General features: G+C 39.3%; 1 protein-coding gene across 9 annotated transcripts in view; it reads right to left on the bottom strand.

Annotated features, from left to right (window-relative positions):
• The window catches only part of DYM (dymeclin), a 211,894-nt gene that overhangs the window by 172,695 nt on the left and 17,351 nt on the right, over positions 1-21,848 (bottom strand). For 6 of the 9 annotated variants that reach the window (XM_054002973.1, XM_054002979.1, XM_054002982.1 and 3 more), the window contains 5 exons: positions 18,028-18,080; positions 17,281-17,374; positions 15,842-15,978; positions 9,404-9,476; positions 9,045-9,149 (listed from right to left, as the gene is read on the bottom strand). In XM_054002973.1, the coding sequence (XP_053858948.1) occupies positions 9,045-9,149; positions 9,404-9,476; positions 15,842-15,978; positions 17,281-17,374; positions 18,028-18,080 (462 nt within the window). The remainder of the gene's footprint in view (positions 1-9,044; positions 9,150-9,403; positions 9,477-15,841; positions 15,979-17,280; positions 17,375-18,027; positions 18,081-21,848) is intronic. The other 3 variants (XM_054002980.1, XM_054002981.1, XM_054002978.1) reach the window with 2 other exon arrangements.

The following is a 21,848-nucleotide window of genomic DNA, read 5'->3' as shown; positions in this document are numbered from 1 at the left end:
CAAAGGCTGAGCATACAAGAACAATGTCTCCTACCCCAAGGTGATGAATGAAAAGGGTAATAACTTCATGACACACTACAGCATGCAGTGGGTCTCTATTCAGAGAGGAAACAAATTTTGGGGTCTAGTTTACTTTTTCTCAATTTCAATCATTCATTAATTTATTTTTATTACAACCCACACAACTGAAATAGCAAATTTGAGGAAACATTACAAAATAATTTTCAGTTTTGATAAGAATCAGCATAAAAAAATAAACTAAGAGGTTACTGTACTGTATTAAGGAAAAAAAATCTGCTTTCAATATCCTTATATAACTCAGATAGAAAAAAAACCCCAGAAAGGTAAATTCAAGCAGTCCCACTTAATGAGTTATTCTCATTTTCTCTAAGTTCAAAACCCAGAAAGGACACATTTAAGTGTAGAAACACTCCACTCAAACCTGTAGAATCTGTTCAAATTAAATCTGTTCTGACATAAACACAAGCAGGGTCCTGATAGCTGCAGTAACGTCTCAGGTCCAGTGGCCCTTAATTTATCAGCACACGGATAAAGCTTCAGAGCAAAATTATTTTCTCCACCAAGGGTCAAATGTACGGTTTTCTGAACCTCAGACATTTCTAAAGGATCACAAGAACTATCAGGAACCTCTTTCAACTTCAAAGAACACATTGTTTATTTATATTGAGCGACTATATAATAGGGGGTCTCAGTTTTGATTTTTTTTTTTTTTTATTCAAAGCTGTCGGTCATATAGAATGACTTTACATGGAATTTATGCTGATCTTCAACTTCCCCTGAAAACTGTTTGCTTGCAGATAAGGAGGAAACTAGAAATAATGAACTCATGTATCAATTACATGTCAAAATTATTTAGCTACTTCTCTCAGAAAGCCAGAATAACTGCATGTTGTTTTGAGCTTCTGTGACTTTTTTTTTTTCCCTTCTCAAGTGTCTTGCAAAACAAATAAAAAATCCACAGATAGAGCTCACATTCTGTGTAAATGGACTTCATAAAGCAATGTACCCAAACATGCAGAGGTCTTTTCGTTCTCTTCTTTTGGATTTTCTCTTTTGGGTATTCATTAGTTATTCTAAATTTTTTCATCTTATTCTCTCTCCTTTCCAAAGGGAGATACATTCCCATATCAGGTAGACAAGTTGGCAGATACTACAGGTCTGTCTCAAAAGACATCTTGAGAAACACACATCTTTCACACTAAAGAATCTGAGATAGACTGAAGTCCAGAACTCATGGGAATCGTTTCTCTCCTGCTTTTGGGTTCTCCTCTTAAACCAGGCAGCTGTCCTCCTGGTACCATACCTCGTATGCAGTGACATCCTTGGACCAGATGCAGCAGGCCCGGGTTCTCCCATGTGACACCCGAGCTAAAACTGATTTCTGGCAACAAACCTCATACATAAACATGTACTCTCTGAAGAAAAGACACATCATATTATATCAATCTGAGATTATGTTAAATTATGGATTTTTCATAGAATGAGGAGCTCCAAAATCCAAGATTCCCTGATACTAGCAGAACAAATGTGTGTGTGTATTTAACACATGTTCGGTGTCTACATTTCAGTGAAAAACTGATACATCAATTCATTCCTCCCAAAAACAAATGATGCCAGATCATTTCAATAAAAACTTTTAAATTAAACAATGAAGGAGTTGTATGATTTATAGTAATCATTGGATAACAACTTATTAAATCAAAAGACAAAAATTAGAATAACAGAATTATTTGGGTTGGGAGGCACCTTGAAGCTCATCCAGTCCCGTTCCACTATTCCATGGTGCTCCAAGCCCTGTCCAACCTGGCCTTGGACACTTCCAGGGATGGAGAGTTCACAACCTCCAGGAAATAAATTCCACTGAGTCAGACCATGTTCTGTTTTAATTTGCTTTGTCAGGTAGAGATCCTGGGCTCCTCTGGGATCTCTACAGCTGCTTTAAAGCAGCGTTTAGACATACAGTAGGAATGCTTTAGAAGAAATTGGTGCAGTACCTAATTCTTCCAGGATATGGGCTGGAGAGAATATTACTCCTCTTCTGATCTTCCACCAAGAAGATACATTTTAGTTGATTTATTTTATTTATTAACTTTGGTGGCAAACTTGTAAATTAGAATCATCAAATCCTAGACTGGTTTATATCAGAAAGGACCTTAAAGCTCATCCAGTTCCACCCCCTGACACAGACAGGAACACCTTCCGCTAGACCAGGTCGCTCCAAGCCCCGTCCAACCTTAGCCCAAATACTGTTCCCAAATGATGCAATCACCCCACACAGAACAAGAACTATGGTCCTGTTAAAACCACAGCTCCCCAGTATCCTGGCATCTGCTTTATCCATTCAAAACCATGTGGATGACCTCCTATCAGCATCACCTACCAAGAACTTCAACAATCTACCTATGTGTCACCATCCTGCTGCTGCTGGCTTCTCTCCAAGGCTAAGCACTGCTCACAAGCGCTTTCTGTGCTCCCAATCATTCAGCTTTGTTCCCTGCCTGTGAGAGAGATGTCTGTGACAGAGGAACCAAGGTGAAGCATAGAGGCACCATAGAGGAAAATCTCAGCTACAAACTCCAATTAACACTCTGAAGGCACATGCTGTTGTAAACACTTTAATTACTCAGTGAAATGCAGCTATTTCTGTATCAGCACAGAGAGGCTGAGAGCTCATAAATGATTTCACACCTACAGAGCAAACAGCCTGAACAGTCAGAAACCAAACTCCAAATTTCAGCTCCCACCCCTAGACCGAGCCCCCTCCCTGTTCAAATATTTTCCTGAACTTTCACCCAGCCAGAGCTGTCTACTCCGAGTATTAAAAGGTTAAAAGGTAACCCATTTTCTAATTTAGGAGAGTTGCCAAAAGGGCTGATTCATACAAAAAGTCTCAAATCATACAGGAACCAGGTTTCATTTCCCTGCTTCCTGAGGGCCCACCAGAAAGGTGAAAGAGGAGTCACCACAGAGAATAGGATCAGTTTTGAAAACTGAAAAGCAAGTACAATATCTGGCTATCAGTCTCAGGATACAAGTACAACAACTCAAAAAGAACATAATCTTTCCTCTTGGAAACATTCCTAATTTTACACTCACTGATGGCACATATGCACTGCGGCAGCTGATAATGCTCTACACTCATTACAGCTGACTCCAAACATTTGGGAGATGTCCCAAGGGGGCACTCAGCAAGCACTGACTGGAAGTAGAAAGCATCTCTGATATTTCATACTGCATCTCCCCCATGCTGGGTATTATGAACTGGAGAATAGGATGAGAAAACAAAATATCCCAGAATGGTTTGGGTTGGAAGGGACCTTAAAAATCACCTCATTCCACCCCCTGCCATGGGCAGGGACACCTTCCCCTAAACCTCCAAACCCTGTCCAGCCTGGCCTTGGACACTTCCAGGGATCCAGGGGCAGCCACAGCTGCTCTGGGCACCCTGGGCCAGGGCCTGCCCACCCTCCCAGCCAGCAATTCCCAGTTCCCAATATCCCACCTGTCCCTGCCCTCTGGCAGGGGAAGCCATTGCCTGTGTGCTGTCCCTGCATGCCTTGTCCCCAGTCCCTGTGCAGCTCTCCTGGAGCCCCTTGAGGCCCTGGCAGGGGCTCTGAGCTCTCCCTGGAGCCTTCTCTTGTGCAGCTGAACAGCCCCAGCTCTGCCAGGCTGGCTCCAGAGCAGAGGGGCTCCAGCCCCTGGAGCATCAAGAAGATGGAAATATTCTAAAGGTAGTACCTAAGGGATTAACATGAGAGCTGAACTTGAAAGCCTTTTTTCACAGACTGTTCCTAAACCATCTGAGACTATGTGACTCTGTATATTGTCACCTCACTGATACTTATTTCTTCCTTCTACAGATTAAAAATACTAGAAGAAATTCTGGACTTCTAAATGTTGCACAGAGAAGTTGTATTATTCTCAATTTACTTTTCATATCCCCAAGTCTTGTTACCAATATCCACTAAAACTAATTAAAAGATATTACTTTTCAAACAACAGAACACAAGAGAGCAGCCCAAATTCCTATAAAAATGGACAGCTGCAGAGACTCCCAGGTGTAGCTTCCATCCCCTAGGAAAGAAGAGATGACCCAGGTGATCAAACAACTACATCAGACCATCAGAGAGTTCTACACAGAGGCAGACCACAGGAATCACATCCTGCATTTCAGTGATGCAGCCTAAGTGAAAGGCAGACCAGCTCCACAGCCTCTCCCTGTCTTTGCTGTTGAGACCCAAATACCTGCAACCACAGGTTTTTCAACACCCATCATCTTTTGTGAAAACAGGGCTGAAAACCATATATGAAAGCAGATTATTAGGAATATGATACACAGTATGATGTAGGAAAAAAACTGTACAGACCTCTGATATCGTGCTTTACAGTGAGGAAGTTTATTACAAATTAAAGCACACCTAGTGAACAGATAGGTCATAGAAAAATTCTGATCTAACTCTAAAATAAAAACTAAACGAGAACAGAGTGAGAATATGTGATACAGATAAAGGTTCTCCTACCACCCCAAGGTGCAGCAGCAAATAAAACTCCCTTTATATGAATCAGCTCCCTCCTAAACAGAGCACAATGGTCTTAAACGTCAAGGCTCTTCAAAGAGAAGCAACACAAATCTCTCTCAGTTTGGATGTTTTTGCTGCCTTCAACCTCAGTTTCAACAGATACAAGTTTGCCTTTGATGATTAGACAAAGTTGCCAAAAATGGAAAAGTCACATGTTTTCTAAATAATGGAGCTACTACAATCCTGATAAAAATTCCTTGAATAGACTCTTTTTATAAAGAACTATTCTGACCTGTTCTTTTGAAAGGAACAAAAATAATTAAAATATGGCACTCCTGAGCTGGAAAAAAAACCATTTCTTAATCACTTTGCTGCTCACAACTGACAAAAAAGAAAGCCTAAACATTTCTCATCATCCATACACGGCACCTTTCCTACACTGCAGTTATTTTGTAGAGCTTTATAATCAATTGTATTTCCTTTCCTCCTCCTACATTTGACTTTTAAGCACGCATAAAATACAGCGAGCATCTCTCAATGAGTCAAAAGTTTGTCAAGATTGTCAATGTTTCCAAACAACTAAGACTGCACCCCAAAACAACCATAACTAGAGAAAATAAGGGAATGTAATAGAAATATCAGCTAAGTTGTACTGGCACCACAGGGTGCTACTTAGGAGTGATGTAACTAGATCACAGTATTTCATTTTTCCTCCACATGCATTTATAGTTTTTAATGAAGTGAAAATGCACTGATAACAACCAGATGTTCAGTTATGGATACCAGCTCTTAACAAGCTGCTGAAAGAAGCCTTTATAATTTAAAGCTTAGGGAACTCCATCCTGCAACAAAATGTCAGCAATAGTTTCTACATAGAAGTCATACAATTAAATACTAACATTGTATCTTTTTGCCAACTACACAGTTCAAATCATTAATGTACACTCTTGAGTGCTAACATTAGCAAAACCAAAGAAAAAGCAGAGTATCCATAGCACACCCAAAGGAACCATAAATCAAATATCAACATACAGTAACACAAGTGTTATAAGGGACTGCATAAGTCTAATTGTTGAAAACTGTATTTCCTATAAAATTAAACCTGAAACCTTTATACCTGGCATTTTCTACAATGCAGCACAGCCTGTTTTTCAGAAAGGTAATTCAAGATATTTTAATAACTCTCAGACACAGCACCACAACGTTGCAGAGTTGCAGAGTCCCTACTGCAACCTATTTCTGCCTTAAAGCACATTTGCGTTTTCCAATACAAACATACAAACCAACTTTGAGAAAGATTTTCTTAAATTTTCTTACAACTCAGACACAGAAATGCTCTGCCTCCCAGAAAGGCTCTGCAGCCTTTCCTAACCAAAAAAAAAAAAAAAAAAAAAAGTTTCATAATAAGGGACAGAAATTTGACATTTATCTTCCTCCACATCCCACACCTTCCTTATTAATTTTGAGAAAGGCAGTCCACCTGCAACTTCTAAGTATGCTGTAAGTTGTTTTGTATGCAGAAATGAGATCATTCTGCCAAGGCTGGTAACTAGAACAAGCTCAGAGGTGAGTGACATCTGCCCATACTCAGGAAAAGACTGTAGCCTTCAGGAATTCAGTGTCCCTGCCAAGCCCAAACTTCTTACATTTAGAATCCCAGAATGGTTTGGCTTGGAAGAGACCTTAAGTTCATCTTGGGGTTCCTCCCCCTGCCATGGGCAGAGGCACTTTCCACTATCCCAGGCTGCTCCAAGCCCCATTCAACCTGGCCTTGGACCCTGCCAGGGGATCCAGGGGCAGCCACAGCTGCTCTGGGCACCCTGGGCCAGGGCCTGCCCACCCTCCCAGCCAGCAATTCCCAGCTCCCAATCTCCCACCTGTCCCTGCCCTCTGGCAGTGGAAGCCATTGCCTGTGTGCTGTCCCTGCATGCCTTGTCCCCAGTCCCTGTGCAGCTCTCCTGGAGCCCCTTGAGGCCCTGGCAGGGGCTCTGAGCTCTCCCTGGAGCCTTCTCTTGTGCAGCTGAACAGCCCCAGCTCTGCCAGGCTGGCTCCAGAGCAGAGGGGCTCCAGCCCTGGCAGCAGCTCCGGGGCCTCCTCTGGGCTGGCTCCAGCAGCTCCACGTCCTTGTGCTGTTGGAGCCAGGGCTGGGGCAGCTCTGCAGGTGGGCTCTCAGCTGAGCACAGGGGCAGAGGGGCAGAATCCCCCCTGCCCTGCTGCCCACGCTGGGGGATCAGCCCTTGGCACAGGAGGTTTCTGGCTCCTACTGCACATGGCTGGGGCATGTCCAGCCTCTCACAACCTCTGGGATATAACCAGGATACACCAAAATCCTTTTCCTCAGGGCTGCTCTCCAACCAGCCTGGAAGAACTATGTACCTGCCTGCAAAATACCACACACAGGTATCCCAAGCACCTGACGTGACATTCAGAATACGTTCAAAAGGAAGAAGTGCAAAACAGCAGCCTAGGTACCTCTGTTCCTGCATTCTGAACGTGGAGATGGCTTTCCATGCTTTAAAAAAAGTTACAGTTTCAGTGAAGATGAAAAATACAAGCTTTAACTGGGGTGCAGGCAAGCAATATATTCGGACAGCAGATGCCAGCTGTATCCACTCCTTCACCAAACTCCATCTACAGAACCCAAGGGACACACTAATTGTCAAAATTCTCTGTTAAGGCTATTGAATGCTCCTAACAAAATCTTCGCTATTCTGAAATATGCTTCGAAGACCAGCTCAGCATGGAGATTTTAATGGTCTGTCACAAAAAAAAAAAATTCATCTTTGATAGTATCTTTACAGATAGGCACTCTGTTACAGTGCCACTGCAAGCTGCCAAAACTGTCTGCTCTCTCACAGGTGATCCTACAAGTTTGATCATTACAAGTTTGAATATTTCAAGTACTCCACTCAATCTATTCCTTCCCCAAATTCACATACTAGGCTTGCAGTTCTCTTGATTCATTCCAGCTAAAGACAAAAATGGACTAGTCCCTTGAAACAAAACAGGCAAAGAATCTGTAGTGATACTTGACCAGGAAGAGGGAGGTAAGCAAGTAAACTCACTATGAAAACTATCCTGATCACTCTCTTGAACAAAATTAATAATAAAGTAATACCTTATAACACCTTTTTGAAGAACACAGTTGGACTGTGTATTAGAGAACACAAGTTTCCCAGTATGTCCTGTCCCCTATCTATTTCCCTTTTGATGATATGGGAACAAAATTCTTAGTTCCCATACAAAATTCTTAGTTAAAGCATTATCACATTGTTAAACTTATTCTAGTGATAAACAAGACAGTAATACATATTTTTGTAAGTGTTAGTATTTATTAGCAATCAGCAACATGCTGTTTCAGGAGAAGTTTAGCTAAAATAACTTACTTCACCAAAAAAACAACCAACCACAAAACAAAAATCTTCCACATCTCTCTCTTACGAAATGTAAGTTTTTGATATAGCTGAATACCAAATTATGGACAGGCTTTATAATTTTCTTTTTAAATAAGCTATTTTAGCATTAGATTTTATAGTAATCTAAGTGCTTTCAGCAGCTGCTTCCACTTGCAGCAACCACATTCACACAGAAACAGAGCTGCTGAGAGGTTCAGTTGTGGAAGTGGGTGAGGAACTATCATGCTGGCATATTCTCTCCTGCTGAAAAGGCAGAATAAAGGATACCGGACTACACACACACACACACGGGTACTTCCAAGAAAGAAAAATAAAACCCTGCAGGATTTATGAACTTGTCCATGTATCACAGTCCTCTCAGCCCTTTGTACTTCCTCTAATCCGCTCCAAACAAAGCGCGTATGTGTTCCAGGAAGTCCTGACAAGCTCTGTGGAATGACACTTTGAATCACACCACTAATTCATTACACTCTACCTACACAAATCCCTCGCGTTAACGTTGACAGAGCTGCATTTAATGACAGCAGTGTTTCAAAAAACATCGCATCTTTGTCAGTTTTCCAACCAAAAGAACAATCCCAGCTACAAGATAGCAGAGCTCTACACTACACTGTAACAGACAATCTGAAACTCCTCCAAAGCTGCCATACTTCAGCTGGGGCACTACATTTTAGACACAGACTACAATGCAATTTAAAGACACTGCTCACTCTACTTTTAGTAAAGTTTATCATGGGGAAAATAGTCAAAACTCATCAGAACACTTCCATGAAAGTGGAAGGGAAAGAGCACTTTTTTTTCCAAATAACAAAGCATGCTTTCCTACATAAAACACTGAAGCATGTTTTATGACACATTTCCCAACAAGATGTGGAATCAAACATTTCTCAAATACAACAGATGCATGAAAAAAAAGCCATGTAAACAAATCTGGAGATCTACAGAAACATCCCACTTATTAATTTCTCTTGTCCCTTCTTCAGACATCAATTCACTGGAATTTCAGAAATCAGTATTAAATAGCACAGTATGATTTATTTTTGCAATTCAAACCCCCAAAGAACTGCAGAAGAACTTTAGTTTTCACCTTACTGCATACCCCAGAGCTGAAGTGACACCTCCACTGTACCTTCCCCTGTACCATGAGCACAACCATTTCCACCAGTTACTGTCTGTGTGCTGACAGGGGTACCTGAAACAAACGGAATAACTTCTGTTGATGGTTTGAACTGGGTGTGAGACGTTCATCATGTACTTCTTCCAACAGAATATTCAGGGCTGGCACTGGCAGCAGCTTATCATTATCTGTACTGCTCCATCACATGGAACATTCAAATACAACTATTTAAATATTATAAACCCACTACTACAAGTTTCATATTCTCTCAAATGCTCAGTTTATAAAAGAAGAAAAAAAAAAAAAAAAAAAGAAAAAAGCCTACGTACAAGAGGGGAATTTCAACAATGAGCTGGATGAGGCAACACAGCAACTCTTCTATGAGGTCTTCACACTCTGCTCCTAAAAAAGAAACACAGCAAAGGATTTCTGGATTTTCAAATACTAAAACAAAGCAAAGATTCAAACACACAAGTGTAGATGATCAGTATCTTAATTAAGGAACAGACACTATAAGTTCTAGCTGTTAAAGCAGATAGGAATTTTTTCCTGAAATAGAAAACACTTGAGATTATTAACAGAGAAAATGGTGATGCCTTCTCTTTTTTACATAAAAAAAGTAACTAATAACAACTGCACAAATTAAATGAGATGTTGGTCGTGTCGGAATGTGCTAATATTTAGCACATCCAGCCTTCCTTTACTACTTACAGAAGATCGTATTAAACAGTGTTATTACTAACAGCTGAACTAATCACTGGTGACTTCTCACTGTTCCACAGTTAAATGTCCTCTCAAAATTCCCTGCACATCACATATTTTCCCACTGTTTTTCAAACCCAAGTGCAGAATAATTAGCGACGGTTTCATTTGCCTACTATACACTGAGCAACATTATAAAAGACTGTCAAAAGAATGTAGCTACTAAGCAGGTAGCTGCTGCTCTAGAATAATACAGATACAATGTTTTCATGGATACATATTATTCATTGGGGAAGTTTTACACATTTCAACGACAAGTTGGTGCATTTTAAGGGAACAGAAATCTTTCTCTAGTCATATACAATGTGATAAAATGCATGCATTGATTCAGAATTATTTAAAAACTTGCAACTATTCTAAGCAATAAAACTGTTCATATTTTACATCAATAATTTTTAAAAGCAATTGTAACAAAACACTTTCAAGACTCATTGACAAAAAAAATTATTAAACCACTTGAAGTTATATAAAAAAACCCAGAAGATAAATCTCTTGGCCCATCAGGATTTATTCTGCTTTCAAAAATAAAATTATGATGAGAAACCTACAACATCATAAAGAAGTGGAGGGTTTTATAGTGCTGAATGACTTAAGAGTGGCATAGCTGATCCCCTGCATTGCAGCACAATAATTACCCAAATGCCTGTTTATTTTGTATTTTCAAATAAATAAGTCCTGCCATAAATACAGCTTTATAGCCAGGTTACAGAGGTGTTACTCTGCTTAACCCAAGTTCATTCTTGAATACAGAACTCAATTTTAAGAAGTACACCAGGGGGAATATTCACTATAAAGCAAAATTATTTCTTTCCACAATCAGTTTATTAAAAACACATTAAAAATTGTCACCTAGTGAACTGCACATTCTAAAGGAAAGCAGTTTTTTATCACGGAAACGTGGTTTCCTTTATATAGAATCCCCCATGAGTAACACAATGCAGCTCCTGTTAGTAAAACCAAGAACTGCTCAGAGTATTTAACCTTGGACAGAAACCACAGCCAATAATGGAGCACAGACAATATATTCCAAAGTAACTTGAATGTGACATTCTCCTAAGGCTTTCTGAACCTAGAAAATGCTTATAAAGCAAGACTGCTACAAGTTCCCAACAAGTGCCTATTTTTTCTCCTAACAGAAGAAACGAACAAGAAAAAGGTTAAAAAAGTAAAGTGAGTGCATTTTTAAAATGTAATTTTTTTTCTGCCACACTGTATGCACAACTCATCTGAACAGAGAATGAAAGAAGGCTTTTCCCTCAAGACAATATTCAAAATAAAGGAAGAAAACACTGGGTTAGTACAGTCACATAGAATGAAAGATGTTATTAAAAAAAAAAAAAAAAAGCTTAATTGCTGTAATCAATGTCATTCAGCTACAATAATTAATGTATCCTTTTCCCAATTGGGGCACATGCATTCTTGTTTAATTTTCATCTTGCCAAGACAATGAGGAGGATGCAAGCCAAATCTATAACGTGAGAGAGAGCTATAAACACGGAACACTCTGTGTTTTCATAAACAATGCCTCTTTCAATAGCAGGATAAAGACAAAACACACAAGCCTCATTCACATTAATAGATCACATACTTGGATCAAAGACCTGTAAAGCCTTGGAGAAAGTAAGTACAGGGTGAACCTGTCCAGATAAAATTAGAGCAGGGACAGGAATCATAGGTGTATCTTCCAAACTCCAATGCAGAAGTGACTGCTATTGCACAGGTTTCAAAATATACAGTTATGCTAAAGTACCATTTTTTCATCAGCCATATTTAAGTCCTCAAACGTGGATTATTTCATTTTGCAAGTAATTTGATGGATTTTGACTTTCTGGTAGGGTTTGCTTGTTTTGGGTTTGGTTTATATGTATATATATATTTGTATATATAAATATATATATATATTGGCATTGTGTATATGCAAATATATATGTGTATATACAAAGATAGATGCAAATATATACATATTTATATACACTGTTAAATTTTTTTTGTAATGCCATTTTTTTCATTTGTTTTTACTTTTTCAAAGTTACCCATATCACAGACACTGGATTAGCACACACTACACAGGTTAAATGGCTTATGCAGAGGAATGTAGAGATGCCAGGAGACCCCAATTCTAAAACCAGTCGAGCTCCATCTTCTCAAGAACCTAACTACTACATTGATAAGACCTGATCTGGTGGATGTGCTTAATATCATTATCAGTAAGATATTCAGGCATAACAAGGTATAGCCTCATCTTAAATGCTACTTGTTTTTCTGCCCTGCTGCTCATACAGAACCTGGACACAAGTAATGAAATAAATAATTCCTTGCAAAACAGACTTAGAGCTTCCACAGGTTTTGTGGTTTGATCTTCAGCTCTAATTACTCTCAAAAACTTACAACTTTTACTTGATAATAATGAGTACTTAAATTGATTGCCTTCCCTCATTTCCTTTATGTGATAGTTGAACAGTCCTGAAATCATTTAAGGCTTGCAGTAAATGTATTTTTATTTATTCCCTTCTCTATGTCCTCCTATTTGCTTTAATATGTCACAAACAGCCCTTAGTAGCCATGTGTTTAAAAACTCCTGTACAGATAATGAATAAAGCTTCCTACTACAACTCAGGGAACAGGTTAAATTAATTGATAGTCTGATTTAAAATACAATACTCAGCACATGCTCTCTAGCACCATTGAGTCAAAATACAGTTAAAGACTTTGCAGAAATTACAGGATACAGACATTGGAAAGATGAATGATGTTAGTGAGACTAACTACAACTTCAGCTGAGAAGATGCTGAGTCCAGTTTGGGATTTATTGATATCAGGACATTTTCACTGAATCTTAAATTATATGGGCTTAGTCTCTCTGTGGATTTTCCTGCAATCAAAATTCTGCAATATTCTCCAAAACTATAAGCAAATTCCAGTTATGGATGAAGAGGCAAAGGCTGCACCATCTGAAACTCCTCAAAAAGAATACATTTCTATTAATGGTAGGCCTTCTTTTGAAGGAAATCAATAACAGCACTATTAGCAGGGACTCAATCCAGAGAAATTTATTTGTTAGGCTGAAGTATACCCATGCACTCAAACCTCAAAAAAATCCGATTTTATGACACAAAGCACAGTTGCACAGCTTTCTTCTAAGCCTGAAGCACAGTGTAGAAGTAAAAAGTATGAACTGGACATTCAGAAAAAGTGAAAGCATATGAACTGCAAAATCTGAGAGGAGAAGTCTTCCAGACAAGGCAACTATAAAACACGCTATCTGAACAATCGTGACCATGTCATATACAGCCTACATTTTGGAGCAGTCAGTGATAGGGATATTTTCCATACACACAGATTATAATTATACACTTCTCCCTGACACACCAAATACCCCAGAGCAAGCGCTGACTGCAGTGTGAGCATCCTGATGTGCTGGCACCGCAGTTATGTGCTCTGAGCTCTCAGGTGCTGTACTTAAATCAGAGAGCATGGCACCAGAAAATACTGTCCAACCAGAAGGACAAAAATGTGATGTTCACAGGGAAGCAAACACCACCACAGAGTGACTTCCAAAGGAGTTGTGAGATGTTCCTGAAAAGAACAATAACCTTTTCTCAGAAGGCTAAGAGACTGAACAAAGCATATGAAAATGAACCACAGCATAAAGAGGTTGTTTGTGTTGTTGGGTGGTTGCACTGTTCTTTCCAATGACTACTGACAGGCAGTAAGGAAATACAGAAACTTCAAAATTCAGACATTGTATTAAAACTTATTTTAATATGGATATTTTATTTACATCATACAGTTCATATAATAATATCTTTTATAAGGCTTGTTTTATCATGCTCACAGTTGAAGAATTATAAACAATGCCAAGCTCTGGTAAATGAAAAAACAGTATGGATGACTAAGAATTTAATTTTTAAAAAGCGTGTTCACCAAAGACAGCAAAATTTACGTCAAAGTGCTAATAAGTCTATGTAAAATTAAGATGAATATAGGAATAATAATATAATAATAATAGATCAATAATATTATAATAATAAATATATAATAATTACAGGAATATTCTATTTTCCAAAAAGAAGACATCAAAAATTCAAGAAAGCTACACTTAATTATAAAAATACAAACAACAAAACACTTCATTTTCTTCTGCTTACTTTTAACAGGCCCTAGCACATCAGTTTATTACAATTCATTCATGATACTTCACCTTCCTATAGCTGAGCATAAGAGCTATAGGAAGGTATATGTCTCATTACCACCTTCTGTAGGTATTTTAAAATAAGATTTTTAGGAATGAAACCCAATGACTATGTAACCTCAGCATGTTATGAACCTCACCACCCTGAGGAAGTTCACAGGAACCATCTCCAACTGGAAACCCAAAGAGGAGGCAAGGAGCAGCTCATTTCCTGCCTCACCAGCAGACCACACACAATTACTTTCCTAATCAACAACATCCCATGATTAATCTGCTCAGAGGTAATTGCTAAGTACATTTGCCATTAATATGCACAGAATTATTGCTAATAAATGTCACTGTAAATTACAGTCAAGTGCTACTAGACATGGTATAAACTTGGGTCTACCCCAGTGACAAGAATCACTTTCCATACCACACTGTGAGGAACTCCCAGTGCAAGGAATAAAGATTGCAGGGGTTCCAGCTGATAAAAGTCTCAGCTTTTCCACCCATCCCCCTGTGGCATGCTGTACACTGAAGCAAGAGGTGAGCCATTTTTTTAATCCAAGAATAAATCCACAGGCAGTCTGCAGGAGTATCTCATACACAAGCAGATACTCCTTTCCAGTGCATCAGCAAGCTGACTTCCCTCCTGGAGATCACTCATCACAATTTAAATACATTAAACCATTTCAACATGTAGCACTTAATCCTTTGGCACCACAGTTCTGATTTCCCCAGAGCACTGGCAGGCGCCAAGGAGTTAAACAGATTTTAATGAACAGTTTTCACTGTTGGATGAGCAAGCAGCGACTCGGTGTTCTCAACACGTGTCCCCATTGCAGGAAACCCACAGTCAGACACTCTTGGTTGTTCTCACACCATCCATTCACACTGCTCTAGTATTCTGAGGCTTTTTGGGCTTCATGCAACAAACAACATGCAATTAAACACTGAACAGTACTTTGACTTGGATTTGGCAGTGCTGGGTTGACTTGATGATCATAGAGGTCTTTTCCAGCCGAAATGATTCCACGATTTACCCCAAAGCAAAAGAAATCAAGGCTACCATGGCAGCATTATCCATCATTTGTGAGAGCATCACGATACAGGGCTACACAAAGATTTGTGGCAGAGAGTGCGACTGATTTTGAACACATTTGTATTATTCTTATTCAAAGACAACAGATTCTTGCTTGAGCATCTCTCCTGCCATCTTCCATCTCGTATAATATATACTCCATTTCCTGGACATGAGTCCATTTTAGTAATTCTGCCTAAATTCTGTACTCTTGTATAACCTATTGCCCTCAAATTACATTTTAGCAGTTGCTTTCTCAAAGGGTCAATTCTAACCATAGGACTGTTGCTTTCCTTCACTAGATCCCTAAAAACAGCATTAATTCCAATCTGTGGCTGCTGTTTGTTTATAAAAAATATGTGAAAAGATGCATTAAATTGCAATATCAATGTTCCAATGTTCATACATGGCCACCTTCACCTCAATTCCTCTGAAGAGGACCATTACCTCCTTTCAAACTGTAGGAAATTATCTACAGCTCCAAATTTCAACAACTGTTCAAAAAAGCCAGATTAAGCTAAATCAAACTCTCTAGCAGTTAATTTCTGGTTTTGTAGCAAAGTTTGGGATTCTGAGTTTGAAAAAAACATAATATCATAGAAGTATTTAGACTTAAAGCATCTGAGAGAGAAGACCCTTATGATCAATTCACTAGTCCAGCAATAAAACCCCACATGCCACATCTACAAACATTAGGACATTTAAGTTTCTCATGGGATGTTTGCTTCACTTGCACTTGTGTGTACCCACCATATGAGCTTGGTCCTGCTTTCTCTTCATAAGTAAAATGAAGTTGCAGCTCCTCTTCTGACATTCGACTGATGAATACTTTCAGCAAACAGCAAATAATGAACAGTGCATTGTGAGCCTGCCAGATAAAGAGGTGGCTAGAAAAGAACAAACAAGAATCAGTAATGCTTCACCAGCAAACATGCATCAAAAGCCACAAGAAAATAAATGTCAGAGTAGACAAAGTTCTACAGTTGAAGCAAGGAAAAGCTAAAGTGTTTAAGCAGGGAGTCTGCAGTTGATGCTACAGAAAACACAATGGGAATGTATTCAAAAGTAGTTTAGAAAATACAATGTCATCCCTAACTACATTTGTGCCACTAAAAACACCACCGCAGACAGAACTCGGAGCAACTCACCAAACAGTTCAGCAAACTTCTAGAGGTCTCTAGACACCATGGACTCAAGGCACACAAACACTTGAAAATTTCAAACAGGTTTAGACCTGAAAGCTTCCTGGCTCCCTAAGCCTTAGCCTTTTTCCCAGGTGAAAAGTTTTCAGGTGACAGTAGGCATTTATGGACTTCATGAGCACCATACAACAGGATTTTCTTACGCAAGACACACAAGTATTTTCCAAGATTTCTGAATGAAAGGGAAATACAGCTGCATAAAATTTTTTTGAGTCCCAGTAAGCAGCTGCTGGGGAGCCCATGCAACAGCACAGAGACAACTATTGCCCAAAGCTGCACTTTCAAGATACCTTAGGATTAAAATAGCAACATCTATCTGGGCACAAATAACTTCTTACTTTAGATGCAAGCAAAAAACTTGATGGGAGTCCTGAGAACAAGGAGGAATTCCAGCCCCAGATGTGATGAAAGTTAGACATTTATCTGTGGGTGTGAGGGAACAACTACAGAAAGTCTCCTGCAAAAAAAACCCCACAGTCTGCACAAGTAACTTCTTGGGAGTTCTCTCCTACTGCTGAAAGGGGCAACAAAACCAATAGCAGCTGCATGACATAACCTGAAAGCAGTATTTTGATACATGTTTACATATTTATAGATATAGATATTTAAAATATTTCAGGATAGAATACTGGCTCATACATTAAGTTCAGCCTAAAAGTTCAGATAATTCCTAAACATCTCTAAGGCAGTAGTACCCATAGCTTACACCATTTATATAGAAATGTGTTCATGTAACACAGAAATATGTATTTTTTCCCAGGAATCTACTTACACTTAATTTCTAATTTTTAATTGTAACTTATTACACTTAATTTCTGTGTTTAGAGAAGTACTAGACATTTGTTCTGTTTCAAACAGCAGTTTAAGAGAATTCTAAGGTTTAGTCTGTGAGCATTTTAATTAGCAATGTAAAAAATTCAAGAGCTAGCAACAAAAGGAACATTTAAAAAATTAAATGGCACACACAGCTCTTTTCTGGGAACTTACTTCTGACATTCTGCTGAAATTTTCAACTCTTTGGTTCTAGAAAGAAAGACTTTAATCAATGATCCAAGGTTTCCTGTTCGAGGATTCTTCTCAACTAGAGGAAAAATAAGATACAAGTACAAAGTATGTATGACTATGTATACACTATCTAGTGCAAATAATATATAGAAATAAAAACAAATTTCAATGTCTTAAATAGTTCTAAATAAAGCACAGTATGTCTTGTTTTTCTGTACGGGCATTCTTCTTTCAAGATTCTCTAGTACATAGTTTACTAGTCCATAATTGTTCTCTAAATACCATTAATCCTACATTTAAAATATCCCAAACATGGGATACTCATACTCATACTGCTTCCTTTCCCAGACTTGTCTGCAGCACAACAGCCTCCCATCAGAAAACTGGGCAGGTCTTCACAACTACCTTTCACCTTCTCACAACACCGCTGATCACATTTATATCACCTGTTCCTTTCATCCTCTAATTTCTTCCCCTTACTGATTAGCTTAAAGGGCAAAGTAGAGATGGAAATATTTGTTTTAAACCTTGCAGTCATATCAAGTTCTGTAGAAGAGTTAACAATGGAAGTAAAGGTTTGGGATATACATAAACACACTCTTTACACTGCTTCAATTTTATTAGGGCAACATATACAAATAGAATGCTAAAGGCATGCGTGTGCACAGGGATGATGTTTCCCAATTTTTCTGGTAAAGTACATGGAAAAAAAATGGCACAATGTCTCACCTAAAGACTTGCAGACTGAGATTGTAGCTTCTTCCAAGAGCTTTAAATCAGCGCTAGGTAAGAGAAAAAGAAAACAAAACTGGTTACACAAGCAATTGGGTTCCCGCACTTGAAAATTCATTACAAAACAGTAATAAAATCTTTCTATGAAGCACTTAATTTTAGCCATCCATTAGCTCATTGAGGTCAGTTTGTCCAACCTTCCTGCTCAAGTAGGATCTCCTAGAGCCAGCAGCCCCCAACTGTGTCCAGGTGGCTTTTGAGTATCCCCACAAGCTCTCTGAGCAGCTCATTCCAATGCTCTGTCATCCTAACATCAGGCAATGCAATATTCTTTTGAAGCACAGCAACTATAAAGCAGGAAACTAATATTCTAAAGTGAAATGTTTATCAGAGTGAAATTATGTCAGTGTCTTCTCCCAAGGAACAAGGGACAGGATGAGAGAAAACAGCCTCAAGCTGTGCCAAGGGAGTTTTAGGTCGTATATAGGGGAAAATCCCTCCATGGAAAGGGCTGTGCAGCCCTGGCACAGCTGCCCTGGGCAGTGGTGGAGTCCCCATCTCTGGAGGGATTAAAAGCTGTGCAGTTGTGGCGCCTGGGGACAGTGGTCAGTGGTGGCCTTGGCAGTGCTGGGGAATGGTTAGACTCCATGGTCTTCATGCGCTTTTCCAACCTAAAGGACTCTGTGATTCCATGGGCATTTTATTACTGCTGGTTTTGCAGCTTCAGCGCTGCCATGCTCAGCTTGGTGTTACCGAAAATACAAATAGAACAGCAGCCGACAGAAAGAACTTAACTTTTTTTACAAGAAATTTCATGTGAAATGACGCACTTCTAAAAACATGAATAAAATAAACCTCAATCTGACATCTAACCTCAAGCTAAGCAGCTCTTTCCTTTTAACCAATGTTATTATACTAATGCAACAATCACATCAGATACAGCAAATTGTTCCTAACTTCATTAATTGCTATGTGATACGCCTCAGAAAAACATCATCTGAAAAGAACAATAAAGCACTAAAGCAAAACCTGACAGCAACCACTGAAACCACACCAGCTGCGTCAAACACATACTTCTGACCTACCGGTGCAGGGCAACTGATCCTTGAAAACATCCTTAACAGATGCAAAAACAAGACAGATCATCAGATCCTGTGTTCAATGCCACACTAAGCAATACGAATATTAATAACTAAAGGGCACCCTGTTCTACCACTCTCATCATTAAAATTTTTTCCTTCTATCTTGTCTGAATCCACCCTCTTCTAGTTTAAAACTATCACCTCTTGTCATATGATGAACTGCTCATATCATGAACATATGAACGTATCATATCTACTGCTCAGTGTTCTGGAAGAGATGGTAGAGCTGCTATACAGACTGAGCATATAGCCAGACCTTCAGGGACTTCTGAAGTTCAACAAACTAAAGGAGAGTCAAAAAATTTAGTTCAACTCTTGCAACCATAACACAATCCTTTTTAAATGTATATGGTAATCCAGTTTACAGCACACTGTTGCATCAACCTGAGATTATCAGTGGCGCTGTGTGGGAAGCTGCTAAACCAGCTCCAGTGCTGAAAAGCCTGTGGAGCCATGCTCTTGGAAACTGTGGAGTTTGAGCTGTTCCCCAACTCATGAGGACTAGAAGATACTGTAGAAAGAGCAGTCAAAAAAATTATTTCAAACCCTTCAACAGGAAATTATTCAAGATAGAGACATCAAATTAAGTTTTAAGACGCCTGTAAATTTTCTTGTATATCAGACTAATTTACTGTGCAGTGAGCTGACAGCTGAGACAGCTCTTCACATACAGTTGAATATCCTAAGACAACTTTAGATTGCGCAGATTGGCTTGTCTTGATATCAATTACCAGCATTCATTCTTCTCTTACAAACTGCTTTGAAACACAAGACTCAGAAAGAACAAACTTATACTTTGATATATACTTTAAAAACATTAGGCTTGGTCTCAAAGGTGGCCTCTTGTTCCAGCACTACAAACATGCAGAGTAATTAAAAACAAATGGTATTGAGCAAGAACCACCAGCACACGCCATCAGCAACTACGGACAACACAGTTTTCTAGGTCTATGTGACCTTATACTTTTTAAAAAAACAAAAACTTCTAAATTTGCCCAGCTGGCTGCTTGTCATCAGGATTTATTCCTTCCCTAGACCTGGCAGGCAGGGAGGGTGAATATTACAATGAACAACAACTGTTTTAGGTACTGAAAAATCATAATCCAACACAACATGACCCCTCCCACTATCCAAAGATCCTGGGGACACAGTCAGAATGGTTATTGTAATTGCTCCAGGATTTAACCCAAAATGCAAACATTCAGCTTTGAATTATGGTTCATTTTCTTCCTAATTTCTAAGGTTGGGTTTCAAAGTATAGCATTCTTACCGATTTTTTTTTCTTCTCTTTTGAGTTATTAAAACCCACACAAAATCCTCAAAAAAAATTCCACAGAGTTGTGTCATTTCTGCAAGTTCCCAGGATCAAAACCAGTGGCAAAGCAAGCAAGGCTTTCAGATCTTCAGCAAAGCTTTTAACACTCCAGTAATTCTTTTTGATACTAAAATGAAGTTTAACGCTTAAAAATTAACTACAGCCCACAGCCTCTTATTCATACAAGAACACAAAAGTGAATTTTGCCACACTCAAGACTAGGCAACAGCTACTGCAAAATTTCAGTTCACTCAAACGAAACACCTAGTTAGGGGGAATTGCAGCAGAAATACCACCCCAATAGACACACACCAGTGAAATACATCCCCAAGGATGGACTCATGGAGACAATATTGTGGAGGGGTACAAAAAAATAGCAGCTCATTCCTAAGTACCTTGGGCCAAACTTAGCAGTGACTTTCTTTCCTTTGATTGGGCAGTAAAGAGAACTGAGAGACATGGAAAAAGCTGTCTGGGTATTTTCTTGTGCAGTGAAAAGACAGAAGTAAATCGCATTAAGATTTGGGTAGAAGATGCCAGAGCCAAGATTCACAAGGTGGCACAAAAGAAATGGTACAACCAACTGTGGTACCAACTTTTCTCCACAGTCCCTGTGGAAATGACATCTAGTTAATGAATGAATGTAAAAATGGAAACTCAACACTGAAACATCTGTCCTTTCATTAAGCCACAGAGAACACTGCTAAAAGTACTTGAATTGTATTTCAGCTCTAACAAAAGCAAGGACTGATAAAGTGAAGCTCCTTCGTTGCACTGATCACAAATAAAAGTTCCAATTCTCTCTGAATTGGAACTCTCACCTGAGGAATACGAACTGCCTTGCTGTCAAATATCTGTTAAATACATGTCTGGATGACAAGTCTGATGAGAAGTGGCTGAGGGAGCTGGGAAGGGGCTCAGCCTGGAGAAAAGGAGGCTCAGGGGGGACCTTGTGGCTCTGCACAGCTCCTGACAGGAGGGGACAGCCGGGGGGGTCGGGCTGTGCTCCAGGGAACAGGGACAGGAGGAGAGGGAACGGCCTCAGGCTGGGCCAGGGGAGAATCAGGTTGGATATTGGGGAAAATTCCTTCATGGAAAGGGCTGTCCAGCTCTGGCACAGCTGCCCTGGGCAGTGGTGGAGTTGCCATCATAGGAGGGATTTAAAAGCCGTGTGGATGTGGCACTTGGTGACATGGGTTAGAGCCCATAAAAGTAAAGGACAGATTTCTTAAGGATGGAGTGTAAAATATTCGCTGCTGTATGAGAAACATTTGGTGTATTTGCAATGTGAAACAGATGATGTATTGTTCATAATAAACAGGCAGTGAGTATGAAAAGTCAACTCTGCCTGCTCCTCGATG

This window comes from Vidua macroura, chromosome Z (genome assembly GCF_024509145.1).
Source record: "Vidua macroura isolate BioBank_ID:100142 chromosome Z, ASM2450914v1, whole genome shotgun sequence".
Lineage (NCBI taxonomy): Eukaryota > Metazoa > Chordata > Aves > Passeriformes > Viduidae > Vidua > Vidua macroura.
This window is presented reverse-complemented; position numbering and strand designations above follow the sequence as displayed.